The sequence below is a fragment of the Rana temporaria genome, chromosome 1, assembly GCF_905171775.1.
Source record: "Rana temporaria chromosome 1, aRanTem1.1, whole genome shotgun sequence".
NCBI lineage: Eukaryota > Metazoa > Chordata > Amphibia > Anura > Ranidae > Rana > Rana temporaria.
The window spans coordinates 581,107,729-581,133,301 of NC_053489.1; the positions used below are offsets into that span (position 1 = coordinate 581,107,729).

At 44.8% G+C, this 25,573-nt stretch overlaps 1 protein-coding gene across 2 annotated transcripts in view; it reads left to right on the top strand.

The window, feature by feature from the left end:
• The first annotated feature begins 6,517 nt into the window (after positions 1–6,517).
• Positions 6,518–25,573, top strand: part of NFXL1 (nuclear transcription factor, X-box binding like 1) — a 127,229-nt gene continuing 108,173 nt past the window's right edge. Inside the window, exons 1-4 of one of the 2 annotated variants that reach the window (XM_040334972.1) lie at positions 6,518–6,665; positions 13,325–13,580; positions 18,084–18,263; positions 22,703–22,812. In XM_040334972.1, the coding sequence (XP_040190906.1) occupies positions 13,358–13,580; positions 18,084–18,263; positions 22,703–22,812 (513 nt within the window). In that variant the 5' untranslated portion in view covers positions 6,518–6,665; positions 13,325–13,357. The remainder of the gene's footprint in view (positions 6,666–13,324; positions 13,581–18,083; positions 18,264–22,702; positions 22,813–25,573) is intronic. The other variant, XM_040334979.1, reaches the window with a different exon arrangement.

The following is a 25,573-nucleotide window of genomic DNA, read 5'->3' on the forward strand; positions in this document are numbered from 1 at the left end:
AATCTCTCCACCATGGTCAAGACCAAAGAACTGTCCAAGGATGTCAGGGACAAGATTTTAGACCTACACGAGGCTGGAATGGGCTACAAGACCATTGCCAAGCAGCTTGGTGAGAGGGTGACAACAGTTGGTGCGATTATTCACAAATAGAAGAAACATAAAATAACTGTTAATCTCCCTCGGTCTGGGGCTCCATGCAATATCTCACCTCGTGGAGTTTCAATGATCATGAGAACTGTGGGGAATCAGCCCAGAACTACAAAGGAGAATCTTGCCAATGATCTCAAGGCAGCTGTGTCCATATTCACCAAGAAAAAAATTGGTAACACAATACGCAGTGAAGGACTGAAATCCTGCAAGGTCCCCCTGCTCAAGAAAGCACATGTACCATCTGAAGTTTGCTAATGAATATCTGAATTATTCAGAGGAGAACTGAGTAAAAGTGTTGTGGTCAGATGAGACCAAAATCAAGCTCTTTGGTATCAACTCCACTCGCCGTGTTTGGAGGAGGAGGAATGCTGCCTATGACCCCAAGAACACCATCCCCCACCATCAAACATGGAGGTTGAAACATTATGTGTGTTTGCTAAGGGGACAGGGCAACTTCATCGTTGCATCCAAGGGATGATGGACGGGGCCATGTACTGCCAAATTTTGGATGAGAACCTCCTTCCCTCAGCCAAGACATTGAAAATGGACAGTGGATGGGTATTCCAGCATGACAATGACCCAAAACACATGACCAAGACAAAGGAGTGGCTCAGGAAAAAGCACATTAAGGTCCTGGAGTGGCCTAGCCAGTCTCCAGACCTTAATCCCATAGAAAATATGTGGAGGGAGCTGAAGGTTTGAGTCACAAAATGTCAGCCTCGAAACCTTAATAACTTGCAGAGGATCTGCAGAGAGAAGTGGGACAAAATCCCTCCTGAGATGTGTGCAAATCTGGTGGCCAACTACAAGAAACATCTGACCTCTGTGATTGCCAACAATTGTTTTGTTACCAAGTACTAAGTCATGTTTTGCAAATGGGTCAAATACTTATTTCACTAATACTTATGCAAATCAATTTATAACTTTTTTGAAATGTGGTTTATTGGATTTTTTGGTTGTTATTCTGTCTCTCACTGTTAAAATAAACCTACCGTTAATATTATAGACTGATTTTTGATGTCATTGGGCAAAAGTACAAAATCAGCTGGGGATCAAATATGCAAGCAAAAAGTTTTACCTCAAATAGAAAATGGGATTTTGTGGGCAATGAGAATAAATTGAAAAAAACATATATATATCTAAATAGAAAAATATAATTTTTTACAAAATATAATGGAAAAAACATAGAAACCACACAGGTGGTAAACAATTGTAAATGAAATGCATAGACATATGAATGATGATCAAGATGATTGTATGACAAACCCCAAGAACAGAATCATGGAGATGCCAAACTGCTGAAACCGACGCGTTTCGAATGTGCGAGTTACAATATAATCTTCTTCAGGGATAACAGCATTTCTGGAATTGCAGAATACATCATCAATGAGATAAATTCATATTACATAGCAACATTAAAGACCATACTAGATATAGGTCTAAATTGTCAATTTCATATTTCAGCGCTTGAATTGTGGATCAAATACGCGACCATATTGGAATTTATTTTTTTCATCAAAATTTTAACAGTGCCTTTATTGATCACTATTCATGTCACCATAGCACAGCTCGCAAATGTTTGTTTTTATTTTATTGTTTTAGAAAGCATTCTTTTCTATTCTTGTATTTTATTTTTGATTCCTTCTACTCTATTATTTTCTATTATATTCTTGTCTATTCTATTCTAATTCAAATTTATTCTCTATAAAATTAGATTTTCAAAAAACGGTTATATTCTATTTTATTCTATTCTATTGTTATTTTTATATTCTATTCTGATTTAATTTTTTCTATTTTATTCCTTTAATTTCTATTCTATTTTTTTATTTTCTAATCAGAATCCGGATTGCGGGAGATGGTTATATTCTATTTTATTCTATTTTACGGAATTCTATTCAATTTTTTTCCTATTCTTTTCTTTTCTAATCTATGATTTTCTACTCTAATCTATTCTATTTGAATTTATTCTATTAGAAATTAAAAAGATGGTTATATTTTTTCTAATTTATTTTATTCTATTCTTTGGTTCCCACCTCTTCCATTGGTGGTTAGTGAATCAGCCTGCACCCACGCTTTTGTAGGTAAGTGGATCGGCTGCCACCTCTGCTGCGAGGGACAACTGGATGTGGATCAGCCTGCACCCTGCTGCGATGGACACGTGGATTGGGCCCCTCCTCTGCCGTGGCAAACACGTGGACAAGGCCCCACCTCTTCTGTGGTTGGCCAATGAATAAGCCCTCACTGCTCAGGTGTACATTTATTACAGAGTTGGTAAGGTCGAATAAAGACAACAGTTCATCCAGCTCAACCTGTGTAGGTGTATGTAGAAAAATAATTTCCCATATCCTGTATATTCTTTTCGATAAGATACATGCCCAAGAGTCTTTTAAAACTATCCATACTTCCTGCCAACACCATTGGTTTTGGAAGAGAGTTCTCACCCTGACAGTGTTATACTTGCCTCCTCTGTGCAGTTGGTTTTTGTGCAGTTGGTTTTGCACAGAGCAGCCCAGATCCTCCTCTTCTTGCATCTCTCTTTGCTGCTCCTAGCCCCTCCCTCCTTTGAGTGCCCCTCAGCCAGCAGCTTGCTACAGGGGACACCCAATCCGAGGCAAAGCTTGGTGTATCAATTCAGAAGCGGAGCCCCAACCTGGCCCTGCCCCTCTCAACCCTGATTGGCTGACTGACTTTGATTAACAGCTGCGGGAGTCAATGGCACCACTGCTCTGTCTCAGCCAATCAGGAGGAGTGTAGTGGATGGCTGAGGGGATCGTGGACATCGCTGCAGAGAGAGGGACCTTTCATCAAATTTCTAAATTGCTGCATTTGTAAATTCCAAAAGCCAATATAAAGGAAAAGTAGTGGTTAAAAAAGGCACTTGTGGGTTTAACTAATCTTATTTTTTTGGACAATTCTCCTTTAAGGGTGCGTGGCAAGGGGGGTGTCCTATGCCTGCATACTTTTGCTGATAGATGTCCCTCATTTCCATCTTAAAAAGTTGGGAGGTGTGCAGTTTCTGAAAAGAAAGTAGAACATAATGCATTTTTCCTGCACTGGAACGCAGTAAAACACATCAAAAACGCACCGGACCCCAATATAGTGAAAAAAAAACCAGGAAAAAAAGCATCTGAAATGTATCCGGAAACATATCACAATGCATTAAAAACATGAATTTTAAAAATACATCTGGAACGGATCTGGAGTGTGTTTTTGTGGCGCGAACCAGCACTACATAAATGTCCTGTGTGCAATGGGCCTAAATATTACTTTATTGCAGTCCATTCCCCACACACTGATCACACTTCATAGAAATGTTGAGGAATCGATAACGTTCACATTCAGTGTTTCATCAGATTTGGCGACCAGTCAGAATCTGTAACGGAAGTGACGTTGCGTCGCCGCCATCTAGCTACACTAAGGCCCCGTACACACGGTCGGACCAAACCGATGAGACTGGCCCGTCGGACCGTTTTCATCGGTTCACCTCTGAAGTGGCCGTACGGCCTGATATGCGTACACACCATCAGTCCAAAATCCGATCGGGTCAGAACGCGGTGACGTCAAACACACGACGTGCTGAATAAAACGAAGTTCAATGCTTCCAAGCATGCGTCGACTTGATTCTGAGCATGCACGGGTTTTGAACCGATGCTTTTCTGTACTAACCATCGGTTTGGTCCGATGGGGCAACGGTCCACTCGGTTCGGTTTTGAAGCATGTTTAGAAATTTTGGACCGAAGGAAACCAGACCGATAGCCTATACACACGGTCGGTTTGGTCCGATGAAAATGAACTTCGGTTCATTCTCAGCGGACCAAACCGACCGTGTGTACGGGGCCTAAGGTGACCAGATTTTCAAAATGAAATCCGGGGACATCTTTTTTTTTTTTTTTTAATAGTAATGGCGGCAATCAAAGACTCTCTGCCCGTCGCCGCCTCACAGCCTGTCAGGTCTTACTCTCCGGTCCCCGGCTACTACTGGGTGGGGAGCAGAAGAAGATCACTCCACCAGAGAAGGCAAGAAAATAAACAGGCAGGCGGCTGGCTGGGACTTGAGCCATGGCAGAAGAACATGCGAGCGGGGGCGGAATGGGCATGCACCCGAAACTGAAGAAATATCAGGTTAGATCAATCGTTGTTTGCGTTAGATCTCACACAGAAGAAGCAATATTAACAGTTATTTGCTGGGGGGGGGGCTAACCCGTCATCAGCCCCCCCTTTATCAAATTTTGTGGCCAAAAATCATTCAGGCTAATAGATATTCACTAGATCCGGTAAGATCAAGTGGTTTTAACTAGGGTTGTCCCGATACCACTTTTTTAGGACCGAGTACAAGTACCGATACTTTTTTTCAAGTACTCGCCGATACCAAATACCGATACTTTTTTTAAAATGTGTCCCCAAATGCAGCCATGTCCCCCCACAAATGCAGCCATGTCCCCCCACAGATGCAGCCATGTCCCCCCACAGATGCAGCCATGTCCCCACACATATGCAGCCATGTCCCCACACATATGCAGCCATGTCCCCACACATATGCAGCCATGTCCCCCATATATGCAGCCATGTCCCCCATATACCCCATATATGCAGTCATGTCCCCCCCCATATATGCAGCCATGTCCCCCCCCCATATATGCAGCCATATCCCCCATATATGCAGCCATGTCCCCCCCATATATGCAGCCATGCCCCCCCATAAGCAGCCATCTCCCCCCCATATAAGCAGCCATCTCCCCCATACCTAGATGCTGCCGCGCCGCCGCTTAGTTAATACGGGCGGGGAACATTACAGCTTTCATTTGAATAGCTGTACTGTTTCCCGCCGCGCCGCGTATAGACACTCCCCCTTGCTCGGGATTGGACAGATCACCCGTCCAATCCCGAGCAAGGGGGAGTGTCTATACGCGGCGCAGCGGGAAACACTACAGCTATTCAAATGAAAGCTGTAATGTTCCCCGCCCGTATTAACCAAGCGGCGGCTTTGCGGCGGGATGCGGCGTAGCGGCGGCGGGGGGGGTCTGAGTATTCAGCCAGGCATCGGGGGCATTTGCGGGAGTACAAGTACTCCCGCAAATACTCGGTATCGGTCCCGATACTGATACTAGTATCGGTATCGGGACAACCCTAGTTTTAACGTTATGTAGCGCCTGGTTACTGGTCATAACCGGTGCTAGTTAAAATTTAAAGGGGGTCAGAGAGTTAGGTGACTCTGACCACTCTAAATTGGTCCAAGTTTGGGTCTCTGTTTCAGCTGGGCTGTGCTATGGGCTCGTTCTGTTGTTGCCAGGGTGTTGTACCACCCCGGGCGATGGGTGGCGATGGTGGAGTCCAGGCTTGGGTGCCTCTTGCCAGCAGCCAATCAGAGGAGAGCTTCTCTCGCTGGGCATGCTGGGAGAGGGTACTTATGGAACAGGTCTGTGGCAGAGACCATTGAAACATACAATCTCGTCAGGTCTGTGGCAGAGACTTGGTCCTAAAGAGATTCGCGCGGTGTCCGGCTGCTAGGTCAGTGAGAGAGGCCTATCCGGGCATGCTAAGCCCACTTAAGCAGGAGTGGTAAGGAAAGTGTTAAAGTGCAACGCATTGGGAACAGGACTGTTCCAGGTACTACGCCTGAATCTGCCGTTCTCCTCCTCATCTCTATCCCTTTCATCACCTGTTAACTGTTTTTGCCCGGCTGGGTAATAAAGAGCACATAAAAAGACATTTATTCGTGGACATTCCTTTACTCCTGCTGCATACATCATTCACCCCTAGATGTACGAAGAGAGCTATGAGGTAAATCAGCCATCCCATGTATTCTCAGCGGCTCCTTCGGGGTGAGCGCTACAGTTAGATCTCACATAATTAGAGACTTATTAAGTGATTAATGAGGGGGGGGCTGGTCTCCCCTTATCAATTTTTTTGGCCAAAAATCATTCAGGCTAGTCTGACTGTTTAAATGTTGAATTATAAAAGCAGCAGTGTTCTGCGAGATCAGCAGGCGTTGCTTTTAAAATTCAACCTCTAAATAATCTGTTGGATTTGTAAAGTCTGCATTTCACTTTATAAGCTCCGTTTACAAAAAAAAAATAAGTGTGAACTGCAAAACTCTGGTGGGTGTAACAAGATGTCCGCTTGCCCCCTTCTAAGTGTAGCCTTACTGTGGAGAAGTGCGGGGTGTAGCAAGACGGCGGCGACGAAACGTCCCTTCTGTTACAAATTCTGACAGGTCGCCAAATCTGACAGTTGGAGTTTTTGATAGGTTGGAGATTTTGGCAGAACATCGTCGTTAGGAACGTGAGAACTCTTGCGTGCCTCTCTCTAGTATTCGTTCGGTTGCTAGGTGACCGGCACGCTGTGCGTGGGGACCTGCGTGGCGCTTAGCCCGGTGGATGCCGGGAGATGTAGTCTTGTAGGACTTATTGTACAGAGTGCTGTGAGGCCCGGTGCTGGGAGTATGATCTCATGGCCGCAATGCTGTCCTCTCCCCGGGGTGTCCGAGGCATTTACTGACCGCCAGTGACCGACAGGTAATACTAGTGTGTGCGAGTTACAGAGCCGAGCCATAATATGCGGTGCACAGGTCACATGCTTGTGTGTGAGTCCTGAGGGGCCTCACAGCTGCTCATAGGAGCCTGTGTGCGTGTCATATACCTGTGTATATATATATATAGAGGTGGTATTATGGGAACACATTCTGCATTCACCACTCCTGTCAGTGGCATATAAAATAAACATGTGCTCTCCCTATGGGATGTAACGTCAGATTTCTGTAAAAATTACCTTCTGTATGACGCTATTTATGATGGGGTGGGGGCGTCTAAACTCCATCGAATAGAAGAAAGACTAAGTCTTAAAATTTGTGCTTAAACTGCCGCGCCTCTGAAAAGCGATCTGCTGGATCTAAATAGTAATAAAAAAAAAGTCGATGGCTTTAAAATGCTTTAAGACAGTTTTCTCCAAACTTCCTAAACAAAAGGCCCCCTTTCAACTTTAGGGGGCTGAGCTGTGGCCAGCGGGAGAGGTAAATGTGCCCTGTCTTTGGTGTCAGCGGGAGGAATAGCGCCCCATCACTGGTGTCGGAGGGAGGAATAGCGCCCCGTTGGGAGGAATAGCTCCCCGTCACTGGTGTCGGCGGGAGGAATAGCGCCCCGTCACTGGTGTCGGCGGGAGGAATAGCGCCCCGTCACTGGTGTCGGAGGGAGGAATAGCGCCCCGTTGGGAGGAATAGCTCCCCGTCACTGGTGTCGGCGGGAGGAATAGCGCCCCGTCACTGGTGTCGGCGGAAGGAATTGCGCCCCATCACTGGTGTCGGCGGAAGGAATAGCTCCCCGTCACTGGTGTCGGCGGAAGGAATTGCGCCCCGTCACTGGTGTCGGCGGAAGGAATAGCGCCCGTCACTGGTGTCGGCGGAAGGAATAGCGCCCGTCACTGGTGTCGGCGGGAGGAATAGCGCCCGTCACTGGTGTCGGCGGGAGGAATAGCGCCCGTCACTGGTGTCGGCGAGAGGAATAGCGCCCGTCACTGGTGTCAGCGAGAGGAATAGCGCCCCGTCACTGGTGTCAGCGGGAGGAATAGCGCCCCGTCACTGGTGTCAGCGGGAGGAATAGCGCCCCGTCACTGGTGTCAGCGGGAGGAATAGCGCCCCGTCACTGGTGTCGGCGGGAGGAATAGCGCCCCGTCACTGGTGTCAGCGAGAGGAATAGCGATCCATTATTGGTGTCAGCGGGAGGAATAGTTCCCCCGTCTTTAGGCCCCTTTCACACTGGGGAGGGAGGCGCAGTGGCGGTATAGCGCCGCTAAAAATAGCGGCGCTATACCGTCGTATATGCCATGGGATTTGCCCGCTAGCGGTGCAGTATTAACCCCCGCTATCAGCCGATAAAGGGTTAATACCGCCCGCAATGCGCCTCTGCAGAGGTGCATTGCGGGCGGTATTACCGCGGTTTCCCATTGTTCTAAATGGGAAGGAGCGGTATACATACCGCTCCAAAGATGCTGCTTGCAGGAGATTTTTTTTCTCTCTTGCCAGCGCATCGCCTCAGTGTGAATGCCCTCAGGCTTTCACATTAAAGCGGATGTTCCACCCCAAAAAAATATTAAAAGCCAGCAGCTACAAATACTGCAGCTGCTGACTTTTAATATTAGGACACTTACCTGTCCTGGAGTCCAGCGCCGTCCGCAGCAGAGCACGAGCGATCGCTCGTCACCCTGCTGTTCCCCCGCCATCCACGCTGAGGGAACCAGGAAGTGAAGCGCTGCGGCTTCACTGCCCGGTTCCCTACGGCGCATGCGCGAGTCGCGTCGCGCCCGCCGATTGGCTCCCGCTGTGTGCTGGGAGCCGAGTGTTCCCAGCACACAATGGGGGGGCGACGGGATGTGACGGAATGCCCGTCTTTTGCCCGTGAATGCCGGGCCGGAAGTGGGTGCAAATACCTGTCTTTAGAGTGGGGGGGTTCCGATCAGCGGGACTCCACTTTAGGGTGGAGAACCGCTTAAGACAGTTTTCTCCAAACTTCCTAAACAAAAGGCCCCCTTCCAACTTTAGGGGGCTGAGCTGTGGCCAGCGGGAGAGGTAAATGTGCCCCGTCACTGGTGTCGGCGGGAGGAATAGCGCCCCGTCACTGGTGTCGGCGGGAGGAATAGCGCCCTGTCACAAATTGGCCCAAATGTTTTTTTTAAATGCATTTTTTTTTTTTTTAAGGCTATTATCCGATTAATCGAAACAATAATCGGCCAACTAATCGATTATGAAAATAATCGTTAGTTGCAGCCCTAGTCTGGAGGCACTGCCCATTGATTTCAATGAGCAGGGGCGCTTTAAGAACGGTATATTAACACTGCTCTTGCAGCGCTGCAAAGATGCGGCTTGCAGGACTTTTTTGTGCGTCATGCCAGCGCACCGCTCCAGTGTGAAGGCCCTCGGGCCTTTCAGGGCACTTTGAATGCGCTATTTTTAGTGCTGTAGCGCCTGCAAAGTGCCTCAGTGTGAAAGCAGAGACAGTTCTTAGGCCCTGTTTGCAGCTGGGCATTTGCAATCATTCATTTTCAATGGCATCTAAACCCAGGTGCGGTTCTGCTGCCGAAGGCACTCAATAAATCGTGGCAAACCGCATCGGGCAAAGCTTGTCGCTCCAAAAGGAGCTTAAGCTTCTTTTGGCAGCCAAGCTTTGTGAATATGCAGTTTTCTGCGATCGCAGCGTGATTTATTGCAGCAGGACCACACCCCATTTTAGGTACCATTGAAAATGAATGGCACCTGAATAATCGTGGTGTGATTTGTCAGTTTTGCAGAGTGTTTTGGGATTGCTGGCAGAATTACGCAATTCTGCCTCTGATCACAATCTCTCAGGTGTGAATGGGCCTAAATAAAGCTGAAATCTAGGTATGAATTTTATTGGTAAAGCTTGGACCAATACAAGCATGCATCTGCCATACCTGAGCAGCTGCTGTGGAAGTGGACTGTGGTAGTCGCCGTTACTATGGTAATCACCGCTGTAAATTAAGTCCCGTGCTGAGCGGCTGCATAGTAACCACAGGGATTTCGCTAACGCTGCATGAACACCATTCACAGAACGCCTTTCTTTTTTTCCCTCATTGAATACAAGGTGTTCTCTGATTGGACTAGGTGGAGATTGTCATCACCCTGCCTCTTAATTTGACCCAATCAGAGATCACCTTGCATTCGTTGAGAAAATTGCAAAACGTATTGTTAATGGTACCCTTCTAAAAGGGGGGGACACCTGTGGTTACTATTCAGCAGGACAGCCACTCGGCATGAGACCTGGAAGACAGCGGCCATCTCCGCTTTCACAGCGATCCCTCGGATATTAAAAACACATACTTACATTGGTCCATAGTTTTAGCGTCCTCTGACCAACCACCTAAAGTGTAAAATACAGCCAGAGGAGGCTGTTCCCATGTCGCAATGTTTTGCGCTGTGGCAAATTCAAGGCAACATGTCAAGCTGTCAGTTGGCACCGCCCGTCAATCCTGGCCCGTCAAGTCAATGGGGCCAAATACTTGGCTTGCAGCTGTGACGCATTAGCCCCATTGTAGACTATCTAAGCTACCAAGGGCCAGATCCACGTAGCGCGGCGCATTCTTACGTCCGGCGTAGCGTATCTCAGATACACTATGCCGCCGTAACTTACAGCGTATTTCAGGTATCCACAAAGAATTTGCGCCGTAAGTTACGGCGGCGTAGTGTAAATGTGTCGGCGTAAGGGCGCGCAATTCAAATCACTAAGTTGTGGGCGTGTTTTATGTTAATACGTCTTGACCCGACGTAAATGACGTTTTTTTTGAACGGCGCATGTGCCGTCCGTGGGGGTATCCCAGTGCGCATGCTCCAAATTCACCCGCAACAAGCCAATGCTTTCGACGTGAACGTAATTCTACGCAAAGCCCTATTCGCAAACGACGTAAGATTTTCAAAATTCGACGCGGGAACGACGTCCATACTCAACATTGGCCCAGATTCAGGTAGAATTTGCCCCTTTTTTACGGAGGCACAGGGCAACGTTTTTGCCCTGCGCCCCCGCAAATTTACTGCGCTACCCGCGATTCACGGAGCAGTAGCTCCGTAAATTGCGGGGGCGCTGTGTAAACTTGCCCTGCGTAAGGGCGCCTAATGTAAATGATTCCATAGGGGGCGGGAATCATTTAAATTAGGCGCGCTCCCGCGCCGAGCGTAGAGCGCATGCTCCGTCGGGAAACTTTCCCGACGTGCATTGCGGCAAATGACGTCGCAAGGACGTCATTTGCTTCAGAGTGAACGTGAATGGCGTCCAGCGCCATTCACGAATCACTTACGCAAACGACGTAACATTCAAATATCGTGATGCGGGAACGACGGGTATCCTTTAGCATTGGCTGCGCGTGCTATTAGGATGTGCAACCTTACGCGAAACCCGACGTACGCAAACTACGTAAATTGCGTACGCAGGGCTCGCGCAACGTTGTGAATCGGTGTTAGTATGCAATTTGCATACTATACACTGAGCACAATGGGAGCGCCCCCTAGCGGTCATCGCTAGAATGCAGCCTAAGATATGCGTGGCATAAGAGCCTTATGCCACGCAGATTTTAGGCTGCAGTCGGCGTTACGATGTTCCTGAATCAGGAGCATTCGTAACGCCGGGGCAAGTAAGCAATTGCGCTGTGTAACCTATGGTTACACAGGCGCAATTGCTTCTTGAATCTGGGCCACTGAGTACGCCTCATATAGCAGGGGTAACTTTACGCCAGAAAAAGCCTTATGGAAACGACGTAAAAAAAATGCGCCGGCCGGACGTACGTTTGTGGATTGGCGTATCTAGCTAATTTGCATACTCGACGCGGAAATCGACGGAAGCGCCACCTAGCGGCCAGAGTAAATATGCACCTTAGACTAAGACGTACGCCAGTCGGATCTAGCCCAGCTTCAGGCGTATCTTGTTTTGTGGATACAAAACAAAGATACGCCGGAGCAACCTAGAAGTTACGCGGCGTATCAATAGATACGCCGTCGTAACTTCTTCGTGGATCTGGCCCATAAAGTACACAGCACTGTGTTCCGATGGACTTCCCGTCCCGCTCCTGAAATAAAATAGGCTGAGTGCTGCTCAGCCATTTATGAGAAGCTTTGTATTCTATAAATGATTACAATGCTTCTTCCGCTTGGCTGTGGCAGAGATTATGATGTCGTCATCCACCAGCCTGCCCACCCCAGCCAATCCAAGGAAGTTATTTTTTTTTCCACTCGTGGCGTACAAAGCTTCCTGTGAATGGTTGAGCAGCGCCCGGGAGTGGGATGGAGCACAGCGCTGTATACTGTATGTAGTTGAATGCATTCTTTGGGGAAGTCGTTTTGTTTGTGTTAGCTTGTCCAAAACCAAACTAATTACAGGGACATTAAACGTGAGATTCGATTTTAATTCCTTTTCCCAGCTCTGGTTTTTGTAGTGAGCGAGGGATTTGCCTAGAATCTGTTAATGAATACAAGCCATGTCTTTTCTGTTTGTTACCTACCTAGCTTGTGAATAACACCTTCTAGAGCAGTGGTTCTCAACCTTTTAGTGCCGTGACCCCTTGATAAAATTTCCCAAGTTGTGGGGACCCCTAACAGTAAAATTATTTTGCTAGCGTGGGTTGTCAGCACCCAAGGCAAGACAAGTAATTTGCGACCCTAACCCACGGAATTGTTGCGCTCCGTGGGTCCCTTCCACTCGTACAGTATTAAAACCTCATATGGTACATTTTAGGACGTACCACTCTTTCTCTTTGTTCTCCTTTCTTTCCCTTTTATCTCTGGCTATCCTAATTTCTTTTCCCCCATCCCTCTCTCTAGCCATCTTTCTTGTTTTTTCTTCTATTCTTTCTCTCCATTTTTCTTTCTTCCTGCCCCTCTTTTCCTCTCCCTTCCATGTATTCTCTATTTGTATTCCTTTTCTTTATTCCTTGGTGGGGGGAATGGGATGAGTGGCAGCGCTGGGGGGAGTTCTGATCAGCCAACTTAGGTGCTCTTGATCAAGGTCGTCTGCTGATCTGAGAAATGTAGTGGGGACTTTTAATGGCAACTTTAATCACAGGTAGCGTTACCCACTGTGTCTCCGACTTTGTGGTGTCTCATAGCAGTGACACTAATGCTGAAATCAGGAGATAGGGTCTCCTCCAGCCCCTCCCACCTCACAATCCTCACCAGTCAGTGGATCTCTAGTCTCTGCCCCCCAGCCATGCCATGAACTGAATGGGCTGCTGCGAAGAGGCTGAGTGGGTGGCCGTGGGCTCCAGGAACAGCCCAGCTGGGCGGCCACAGGCTCCAGGGACAGCCCTACTGGGCAGCCGCATAAAAGCTGGAAGCGGTGCGGGCTTCAGGAACAGCGCAGGATTTGGTGACCCCTGACAAATCATCATTTGACCCCCGGGGGGGGGGGGGGAGCCGACCCCCAGGTTGAGAACCACTGTTCTAGAGGATTTTGCTTGAATTGGAGATCTGTTTGCGATGCATCCTTTGCAGGCACATTTCACTTGCAGTTGACCTCCTTCTGACCTGTATTTGACCTGCTGAGCTGCTTCAAGCTATGTTTGCAGGGATAAAAGCAGTTCTGAAGCAATAAAAATCCCATGTACACACACCCCAAATCAGTGACCGCTCTGTAGCATTGATTTTGTCAGAGACTGAAGAGTGTGTTTTTTGTTTTTTTAGAATTGCACCTTTTTACTTGTGCCGATAGCAGCGATGGATGCTCCATGGCGTCAGGGTGGCAGAGGTCGAGCCAGAGGTCGAGGTAATACTATCAATGGAGGACCAGCTCCAGCTCCAGGCCCAGCAGCTACAAGAAATGCTGCCCACTCAAGAGAAGATTTAAATAGTGTTTCCAAACCTGGTCCTGGAAGAGGGAATGTTTCATATGCTTCTGTAAGCAAGCCCCCGAATGCACTGCATGCAAGTGAAGGTAATGGTAAGTAGTACTGCATATGTAATTAAACTTATCAGTCATCTGCATACATTAGTGTATTGTGTAAATCATCCTAGATGTTATGTATTGGTTGCTTGCCAAGACGCCAGTATGTAATAGCCTGTGGTACCCCATAGCATGTGACAAAACAGACCGTTCTTGACCCTGATGATTGTAGCTGCTAAATCAGTAAGCAATTTTAAGTTTGAGGGCCAATGGATTCTGCTGCTGTCTCTGAGCCACTAAGGAGGCAGAGAGCCTGGTCAGCAGCCACTCTCGTACACAATGCTGGCTCAGATAAGTATATTGGGGGATGGCTGCGGGTGAGGGGGGGGGGGGGGGGGTGATTTTGCATACTAAAGGTTTTACATTTACTTTAAGGGTACAAACCTTGCAAATAGCAATGCACCCCCTCCCTAACACTTACCTGAGTCCTGTATTGATCCAGTGCTGTGCCCGGCTTCAGTTCTTCTCTGCCCTCTCCTTGCTCTTGCAAGCTTCACTGATGGCAGCGGAGGCCATTGGCTCCCGCTGCTGTCAGTCAAATCATGTGAGGAGGGTCCTAACTGGATCATATGCAAGCCAGTACTAATTCTGCCTTTTTTCCCCCCTTGTATTATCCTTCTGTACCTTCACACAGTGGGGAATCTTGGCTAATATTTCATGTTTATCATGTGATTTACTCTAAATGGTCCCTGCAGGTCTGATTTACACTATATTACCAAAAGTATTGGGACACCCGCCTGTACACACACATGAACTTTAATGGCATCCCAGTCTTGGTCCGTAGGGTTCAATATTGATTTGACCCACCCTTTGCAGCTATAACAGCTTCGACTCTTCTGGGAAGGCTGTGCACAAGGTTTAGGAGTGTGTCTATGGGCATGTTTGACCATTCTTCCAGAAGCACATTTGTGAGGTCAGGCACTCATGTGGACGAGAAGGCCTGGCTCGGAGTCTCCACTCTAATTCATCCCAAAGGTGTTCTATTGGGTTGAGGTCAGGTCTCTGTGCAGGCCAGTCAAGTTCCTCCACCCAAAACGCACTCATCCATGTCTTTATGGACCTTGCTTTGTGCACTGGTGCTCAGTCATGTTGGAACAGGAAGGGCCCATTCCCAAACTGTTCCCACAAAGTTGGGAGCATGAAATTGTCCAAAATGTCTTGGTATGCTGACGGCTCAAGAGTTCCCTTCACTTGAACTAAGGGGCCGAGCTCAAGCCCTGAAAAACAAGCCCACACCATAATCGCCTCGCCGATGGCTCGGTTCTCGCAGATCCCTGAGCGGAGAGCTGATGACTGTCATATAGCATCTCTCCTGCACTGCTCCTCCACGCTCATTGGAGCGCTGAGCTGTGGAGGGGGGGGCTGTCTCAGTCTCTCAGTGGATTCGCTGAGAGGCTGAGTCAGGCATCAGTCCAGGCACCTAGCGGAGAATGGACTTTAGACCACTCTCTGCTGAAAATGGGTCAGAGGAGTGCAGAACGAATTGCCCTTCTGTGACCCATAGGTGAAGCCCAGCCATATGAGCACAGGCTGGTCTTCACCTTTTAAGCTGTTATTTCTGCAAAGGGTGGGCAAACTCAATATTGAACCCTACAGACTAAGACTGGGATACCATTAAGTTCATGTGCGTGTACAGACAGGTGTCACAATACTTCTGGTAATATAGTGTATATGTATTCTTGTTTATACGCATTTGATGCATTTTCACTGTATGTCAACATTGCTCTTTAGCTACAGTGCCTTAATAAAGTACACATACATAGTTAGTCAGCCTGAAAAAAAAGTCCATCCAGTTCAACCATATCCCTTGCAATTTTTCACATTTTGTCATGTAACATCCAAAAACGTAAATGTATCATTGGGTTTTATGTGATGGACCAACACAAAGTGGCACATAATTATCAAGTGGGAAGAAAATGATAAATGTTTTTCACATTCTTCTTTGCAAAATAGCTAAAGTTCTGTCAGATTGGATGGAGAGTGTATGTGAAAAGCAATTTTCAAGTCTTGCCACAGATTCTCAATTGGATTTCAGTCTGGACTTTGACTGGGCCATTCTAACACATGAATATGCTTTGATCTAAACCATTCCATTGTAGCTCTGGCTGTATGTTTAGAGTTGTTTTTTTTGCTGGAAGGTGTAACTCCGCCCCAGTCTTAAGTCTTTTGCAGACTCTTACAGTTTTTTTTTCTAAGTTTGCTTTGTATTTGGCTCCATCCATCTTCCCATCAACTCTAACCAGCTTCCTGTCCCTGCTGAAGAAAAGCATCCCCACAACATGATGCTGCCACCACCATGTTTCACAGTGGGGATGGTGTGTTCAGGTTGATGTGCAATGTTAGTTTTACATCACATGTAGTGTTTTGCTTTTAGGCCAAAATGTAAAATTTTGGTCTCATCTGACCAGAGCACCTTCTTCCACATGTTTGCTGTGTCCCCCACATGGCTTCTCCCAAACTGCAAACAGGACTTCTTATGGCTTTCTTCTTGCCACTCTTTCATAAAGGCGAGATTTGTGGAGTGCATGCCTAATAGTTGTCCTGTGGACAGATTCTCTCACCTGAGCTGTGGATCTCTGAAGCTCCTCCAGAGTTACAATGGGCCTCTTGACTGCTTCTCTGATGAATGCTCTCCTTGCCCGGCCGGTCAGTTTAGGTGGATGGTCGTGTCTTGGTAGGTTTGCAGTTGTGCCATACTCTTTCCATTTTCAGATGATGGATTGAACAGTGCTCCGTGAGATGTTCAAAGCTGAGGGACATTTTTTATAACCTAACCCTGCTTTAAACTTCTCCAATTTTATTCTTGGCCTTCGTAATGCTGTTCACTAAGGTTCTCTAAAAAATCTCTGAGGGTTTCCCAGAACAGCTGTATTTATACTGAAATTAAATTACACACAGGTGGACTCTATTTACTAATAAGGTGACATCTGAATGCAATTGGTTACACTAGATTTTATTTAGGAGGCTGAATACCATCCACACCACACTTTTCAGATACTTATTTGTAAAAGATTTTGAACACCATTTATCATTTTCCTTCCACCTCACAATTATCAGCCACTTTTTGTGTTGGTCTATCACAGCGTTTCTCAACTCCCAGTCCTCAAGTACCCCCAACAGGTCATGTTTTCAGGCTTTCCATTATTTTGCACAGGTCATTTAATCAGTTTTACTGCCTTAGTATTTACCACAGCCGCTTCATCTGAGGGAAATCCTGAAAACATGACTTGTTGGGGGTACTTGAGGACTGGTAACAAATCAGATGAAGGTATACAAGGCTCCTCCACAGTAGTCAGGGTGTGTGAAACAGATGCAAGCTGCAAGTGTCACACTTGCCCAATGGAGACCCGTTACCAAGTGGTATGCTAATAATGCAGAAAAACCAACTAGATGAGTCCCTCTAAAATAATATGGCGTATGAAGTAGGGGGGTGAAATAAAAGATTTCAAAGAATTTATCAGTGGGGGACTACTGGGTGAGACTATAATTATTTTATTTTACATCCACATATGAAATTCTTTAATAAATCATGAAAAAAATACACGTATCGACAAGACACCATTAAAAAGACACTAGTCTGGATAAGGACGCAGGTGGCCACCACAATCTTGCATACCACATTCACCATCTCCTGCAGGAGTGTTACAACCCTCTAAATGCCAGGCCCCCCCTAAATTAATTATGTTGTAGATAATTCCACTGATCGGGGATGTGCCTGGAGACTAGATTGAAAAATAGGTGTCAGTGCACAATGCTGAAATATACTAGAGCACTAGTCACAAAGGGCAATGTTAATCCAATCCGAGGATATAATTTAGGGCAGTGGAATAGGCCGTATGGCTGTGAATAATGAATATTAGGGTCACCTTGCAGGTATGGATACCAAGGAGAGGGGGGTACTTGAGGACTGGAGTTGAGAAACATTGGTCTATCGCATAAAATAAATTTTAAGTTTTTGGGTGCGGGTATAAATACCTTTTCAAGGCACTGAAACGGTGCTGTTAATTTATTTTGTTCTTTATGTACTTGACTACTTTTTTTTTTTCTTGGTTTTTGTATAAAAAAATAAAAAGTAGGTGTGAGCGGGGGCTGGGCCGAGCGCATTTTGTGTCTATGGATGCACACAGCCTGGCTCAGGCGCAAGCCCGCATATGTTCTCCCATAGCATGTGACTTGCTATAGTGGCACACCGAGAAGAGGAGGAGCTAAGAGCGCCAGTGTGGGACCCCAGAAGAGGAGGTTCTGGGCTGCTATGTGCAACTATGTGCACATAGCAGGAAAACATGTTCGTCTTTACAGTCACTTTAACTTCTTCTTTGGGCATGTGTATGAAAGTCACATTGTGTGATGCAACCCCAGTTCTACATGAATGCATACTTATAAGACATAAAGTGAAGTATACTGTAGATTCATAATCTTGTTCCTTTATCTGCCAGGTACCTTTTGTAAGATTTTTGTCATAGATGTGTTATGTTTTGTGTTTCTTTTTTTTTTTTAAAGTGGATAGCTCCAAGAAGAAGTTTGAAGAGATCCAAAAAGCCAATCAGGCATTGGTAAGAAAGATCGTGGAAGACAATTATAGCTCATCAGATGAAGATGATGATGATGAAGATGAAGATTCTGAAGGGAAACAGAACAAAATATTAGATTTAACCTTTACAACCTACACAAACCAAACAGGTAATTCTATTTCTTCATCACAGTGTGGTAAGGTGGTAACTCCACTTTGTAAATGGTATGACTCTAGTGGTACTTGGCCAACACAAATGCTGTGATTGCTGTACATCATCAATCAATAACACTATGTAAGAGTGAAATATTGTTTTCCTCAGTGTGATGTCACCACAGAATTGGTTACAGTTTCTAACTTGATAAGCTATGTTACTAGTTTACATTAGTAGGTGGCAGTGTAAGTAAAATTGTAACTCCTTATAAAGCAGGATATTAAAGGGGGGAGCGGATAATCATTTAGGGTGCCTTTTGCTGTGTTACTGTAGTTACGTTGATATGTGGTATTCCACTAATTGCATTGTTTTACATGATTAGGCTGGTTGAAAAAAGACACAAGTCCATCCAGTTCCGCCAATAGAAGGGAAACATTTTTTTTTTTATACACTCCTGTATACAAAACCCTCTACCCACAGTTGATTCAGAGGAAGACAACACTAATAAAGCATGATCCAATTTACTCCAGCAGGGGTAAAAAAAAATCCTTTGTGCCCCCCTCTCCATTCCCTGGGGCAATCTGATGATCCCTGGATCAACTTTACCTATAAATAATAGTATCCAGTTATTACGTGTATCTAGGAAAGATTCCAGACCTTTTTTTAAATAATCTACTGGCCAGAACCATCTCTTGAGGGAGTCTATTTCACATGTTCACAGCTCTTACTGTGAAGAAATATTTCCGTATTTGGACCACTTATGTGTACCCCCTTAAGAGAATAAATTCAGTTCCTCTAATATTTCCTCATAGCTGAGCTCCTCCGTTCCTCTTTATTGGTTTGGTCACCTTTCTCTGCACTTTCCCCAGTTCCCCAATATCCTTTGTTGTGAAATGAAGCCCAAAACTGAACTTGCATATTCCAGCTGAGGCCTTACTAATGATTTGTACAGGGGCAAAATTAGCCCTCTCCCTCTCTTCTCCTTCTCCTCCTTCTCCTTCTCTTTCTCCTCCTCCTTCTCCTCCTTCTCCTCCCTCTCCCCCACCTCTTAATACAAGAAAGGAAAATAGCAGCTTGGCATTGCATGCTGTTATTAAGTCTATGATCTACCAGAACACCCAGGTCCTTCTCCACCATTGATTCCCCCAGTTGTACTCCCCCCTAGTATGTATGATGCATGCATTGTTTTCAGGTATAGTGTCACACCTGCAGCCTTGTACCTGAGCTGCGTTGGCTGCGTCTGTAGACACATCTGTAGGTTTGGCCCCACCCCCCTCATCACAAGATTCTTTTGACAGCAGTGAGGGCCAATAGCTCCCACTACTCTCTGCATAGCCCATGAGAGTGGAGAGAAGATGGGCACAGCTCTGGATAAAGATTGGGCTCAGGTAAGTAGAAAGGGGGTGAGGGGTCAATATACATACATAAATGTTTTTCCTTTAATGCAGGGAATGCATTAAGGTAAAAAAAATATTTTAGGCTTAACAACCGCTTTAAAGTCTTCTAGAATCATTTTTAGATTTATGTATGTGAAAGAGATATTTCTTTAAATGTATGAATATAATAACTTCTACTCACTGATGTAGCCAGACAGAAAATAGTTTACACTGTAAAGCTGGCCTTATCCTGGTAGATTTTCATAGGTACATTCAATGCCTACAGAGACTTGGCAAATATCGCTCAAAAGTACTTTAAAATGATGTTTGCTTTTAGGCTGGGTTTACAATGTTGCGAATTTGATGCAACTTTTCCCACATCCAAGTCAAATAGAAGGAGATTGTGACCATCTCTCCGTGGAATTGCACAGGAGTCCTCTGCGTCTTTTGGTCTGTTTCAGGTCCAAATCCAGGCTGAAATTGGACCTGAAACAGTAAATGGGGACGCACCAGACTCCTGCTGTGAGCCAGAGCGTGCTGCAGTGTGAACCCAGCCTGATTGTTCGATTTTTGGAATTTCCTGAATGAAAAGCCATTGGAAACTTGTTAATTTGAGCAAAATTTCCCAGCCTGCTCCTTTTTCTTGTCGCTACGGTCAAAAACAAGCGGTGATTTGACCCCACTAATGATTAGAAAATCAAACAAACTTTCCAAAAATGCAAATTTTCAAGCAAGATTCTACTAGTTTGTGGCCAACTTTACTATAATCTTTTGGATTCATTGCCAAAATGTTCCTATATCTGTCCTAGCTCTGAGAGAGAGGTTAACTTTTTTTTTTTTTTTTCTATTTACAAAAGGCAAAAGAATTTTTTTTTTCACAATTCCTAAATGAACAAATTATTATTTTCTAAGTGCCACGGTTGACATGTAAAAAATGACTGGGATCCTTATTGCTATACTATATTGGCATTTATACATTTCAAGTGGCAGCTCTAGGAATATATTTTTCATGAGCGTTGTGGTAGATTATTAAGTCTAGGTGTGCGCGACTTTTTGTCCAACTGTTTTACATACTATATTGCATGTTCTACGTGAGTGTAGGCCCCACCTGCAGACAGGCAGCTGCATGGGAATGCAGTGCTGGAGGGATCCTGCTGAAGCGAGAACTAAGGTAAGTATTTCTCCTTATTCCTCTATCCCTAGACATGATGAGCATTTAACCTTTGTAGTACGGGGGCTCCCATTGCAGGGATGGATTTTTTAATTTTTTTTATTTCTTTCATATTTCTGAAGTTGGGCTTTAATGCTCTTAGGAACTGTTGCACTTTTGGAAAGGCTACTCCAAGCTCATAGTAGTGAACTACAGTGGTCAGCTCCCATATCCTTCTACATGGACAATATAGCCTTTTATTAATGTACTACATTTACTAAAAGTCATGTTCTTTAAGCCAGATTAGCTTCATTGTAAAGGTATTATATATCATGTTGTATTTAAAACCCTTATATATGCATTATGACTATAGAGGTTAATGTGTCACTAAACCCATATCAAAAAAATGGTGAATTGCATTCTGTCCATACTCAGTCACTATGAGATGTGTTTTCTGTATTCTGCAAAAAAACTGGTTGATCCTTCTGCTCTCTATCTTCCCCTTCTGTTTATGTCCCCATTGCAGTTGGGGATTTTGCAGAGAAGTGTTGGCAGCTCTGCATAGATTTGGTTTGTAGTGAGTTTCTATTCTGAGCATTTCTCCCTATCACATTGAGCAGCTCATGTGACTATAGAGTCACACATGTGGGCGGTATACACAGTGTTAAATGCCAGCCCACTCCCTCCCCTCCCTACTCCATGCCCGCTAAACACAGTGGGGGTGGGGGATATTATATGTAGATTGATGGAGGCTTCACTTCCCTGTTATTCTAAGACATTGATATGAACTAATTTTACTCTGTAATCCAAAGGCTGCTTTTTTATTTATGTTTTAATTTGAACATATGACCAGCAGCCGAGGACTAGAAGCGCCTCTTGCTTATGTTTCCCTGGCAGGGCAAGAGCTGAGTCATGTGACAGCACGGGGACACGCTTCATTTAAATGAAACACACCCCCTACCCGCCGAATTTGAATTCCGCGCCCTTACGCCGCGAGAGATACACTACGCCGCCGTAACTTACGACGCAAATTCGTTGAGGATTCAAATCAAAGTAAGTTACAGCGGCGTAGTGTATCTTACATACGCTGCGCTCGGCGCAGATGTATGTGGATCTGCCCCTGTATGTTTAGTATAATTTTTTAGGCTGTTGTGTCTCTGCAAATGCAATAATGTTATTTTAAATGCATATAGGGTTTAGAAAAGTTTTTTTAACTGGTTTGTGCCCATAAGCTATATAAATAATGCTGCCTGAAATATTGACCTGGAAAATGGAGGTACCGTATTTAATGATGTGTGAAAACTCTGACCTGCACGCTTGTTCCAGATGTGTAACTCACTAAGGCCCCTTTCACACTGGGGTGGGAGGTGCGGTGGCGGTAAAGCGGCGCTATTCGACTGCTAGCGTGAATGCTTTTACCCCCCCCCGCTAGCGGCCGAGAAAGGGTAAAAAAAACGCCGGCAATGCACCTCTGTAATACCGCATTTCCAGCGGTATAGCCGCACTGTCCCATCGATTTCAATGGGTGGGAGCGGTGAAGGAGCGGTATACACACCACTCCTTCACCGCTCCAAAGATGTGGCTAGCAGGACTTTTTTTCCCGTCCTGCTAGTGCACCACTCCAGTGTGAAAGCCCTCGGGTTTTCACACTGTAGAAACGGCAGAAGCTTTTTAGGGTCGGATTGCAGTCGCTATTTTTAACGTAATAGCTCCTGCAAACCGCTCCAGTGTGAAAGGGATCTTAGGAGTAAAGCCAGTTTATTGCTATGAAACCTGTATAGCACCCCTCATTTTTTTTTTTATCCTCACCCGTCTCCTTTATGCTAGTTTGAACACTAGATGTCAGGTGAAAGGCATACATCTACATGACATGTTTTGGACTGGCATACTAAAATGTTTTCTTTCCATGTGATTACTTTACCTTCACAGATGGCGATGTCAGTGAATTGGCGCGCACCAAACAATACATGAGCGAGGCTTTTCAGTCTGGAGCTGTGACTTGCTTGATATGCATCGCTTCAGTGAAGAGAAACCAAGCTGTAAGTGTCATGTTATCTATACGAATTGCTGCAAAGGAAAAACATATATTGCCTATGGCAACCAATTGGATGTTGGCCTCCCTTAGTAGAAGATGATAGCTGATTGGGTATTTGTTTTTAATATATTTGTATTGAAAAGAATGGCATTGTACAACAATGATACAAAGAGAAAAATAGAAAGGAAAGGGAAATGCTTAGTGACCATGGCCTAAATATCCCTAAGTTAGCCAAGTTTTATATTTTCCATTCCTACTTGCATTTTCACAAAATAAAGAACTGAAAAAATTTGCCTAAATATAACGTGCCGTCATATTCGCTATCAATGCCAATTTTTATATACATGCATGCACAAAAAAAACAAAGACATAAATACAACATCACCAAACAAAACACACAACAAACAGCCCGCACACCAAAACAAAAAACAGGCAAGATCCCAACAGTTACAGAAAGATAACATTTGAGGAGACTCAGGCAACTCCACCCACGGGGCCCAGACTTCCCAGAAGTTACATTCACCATTATTTGCTATACCTATTGGCTCTACCATCTGCATTATATGGTTCATCTCTACTACCCATTCCCATATTGTTGATTCCAATGTCTTGGAATTAAGGCTATTCCTGCCATCAAAAAACCCCACAAATATTGACCTTTTAATTGATTTAATTGACCCAGGAATTAAAGAGAGAATCGCTACCTCAGGAGTCTCCTGTCAATTTTTACCAGTGACCACATAGCTGAGTTTAAATCTAGCCAACCAAAATGTTTTTTATTTTCCAACAAGACCACCATAGATGTAATAATGTGCCCCCCCCATAATCTAATGCCGCGTACACACGACCGTTTTTCATGACGAGAAAAATGCATTTTTTTAAATTGGTCATTAAAAACGACCGTGTGGAGGGCTCCACGAGAAAAATGGCCATTCAAAATTTAGAACCTGCTCTTTTTTTGTTTTTTTGTTGTTTTTCATGTCGTCGTTTTTTTTTCTTGTCATGAAAAACGGTCGTGTGTAGGCTTTAACAGGGGAAAAAAACGCACATGTTCAGAAGCAAGTTATGAGAGGGGAAATTTGCATAATCAGCCCACAGGGTGTCGCCATTCGATTGGAACTTCCCCTTTGTAGTGCCGTCGTACGTGTTGTCCGTCACCGCGCTTTGCTCAAGCATTTTTTATCACGATCATGTGTATGCAAGGCAGGCTTGAGAGGAATCACGTCGAGAAAAACGTAGTTTTTTCCATGACATGAAAAACGGTCGTGTGTTCGCTGTATTATAGTTATGTTCCTGTGAATAGGACGACAAAGTTATTTTAAAAGTAAGGTAGAACACCTTGTCCTATTCTTCATGGGACAGATTTTTACCTAGTTCTCGCTCCCAGTGTCGGACATAGAAAGGGTGATCTGTGCTCGTGCGACTTCCATGTTGGATCAGTAGCCAAAATAGCTTAAACAGACATTGCAAAGTTTTTTTTTCATTCTTTTTTTCCACTTCAGACTCCACCAATAACAAGAGACTTGCTCATTATTTCTTGTCTTATAACGTCTCTGTTGCGGTTTCGCATCATTTGTGGTTTTCTTTTGCTTGTTTTATTTATAGTTTTTTTTTTTTTTTCTCTTGATAAAAAAAAATCTATAAGGTATATTGGCTTTTATAATTCCCGTAGAGACAGCCAGATAGTTAACCATATAAAAACAGCTCTAAGTATTACCTACTAAGACACCTCGATCCCTCCCCCATCCTCATTATTCCTACTCTTCTCTTTTGGTAGTGTTTTGCCTTTCTCCCTGATTTTTACTCTTATCACAGTCCAATTTTTCAATTTCTCTTTTAAATCCCCATTTTTTTCCTCTCCTATACAGTATTTCAGCTCCTCCATCCTGTATGTTTCTTCCACCGAGTCTATCCATTCCCATATTAGTGGGCTTTCGGCTTCCTGCCATTTTTTTTATATCATCCTTTTGGCTGCATTCAATAAATGTGGGGGTCAATGATTCTTTGTAATGTTTTACTGCCTCATCACCTCCGTGGAATAAGACTACCCATGGGTCTTTTTTAATCTCCTTCTTTGTGATTTATTTTATTAAGCCCAGGATTTTCTCCCAGTATTTTTTGATCTTAGGACAGTCCCACCATAAACGCGCCGATGTTCCCCTTGTTGTACATCCTCGCCAACAGTCTGCTGACTGACCCTCACTGAATTTACTTATTTTATCCGGTGTTGCATACCACCCTGTTATACACTTCTAATTCATTTCTGAGGTCCTGGTATCAATGGCAGAGGAGTGGGTCAAATTTATAATTTTTTTCTATAGTGATTTTATCCCTTTGTGTTCCCAACTCCTTTTCCCATTTTTGGATGAATGGGGGTATCTCCGGCTTGTCCACCTTCAGCAGCAGTTTGTAAAGTTTTGAGGTAATGCCCTTTGAGCTTTCTGCTAGACAAAGCCTTTCCAGTGAAGTAAGCTCCTCCCCTGACCCTATTGGCTGGGGTAGGTTCTGCACAAAGTGGGACAGCTGGCAATACCGCCACTCATCTTTTATCATTAATTCTTCCTTACGTTTCAACTCTTGGAGTGTCATAATTTTACCTCTTTTTGTTATATCTCTTAATTGTGCTTTTTCCTTTCTTATCCAATTCCCTCCCACTATTTTTTTTTCCGGGTGCAAAATATTTATTTTCTTTTAAGTCTATAAGGGGTGAATTATAGTCCCTATCTATTAGTTTATGCAGCCTATCCCATATCCTTAGTGCATTT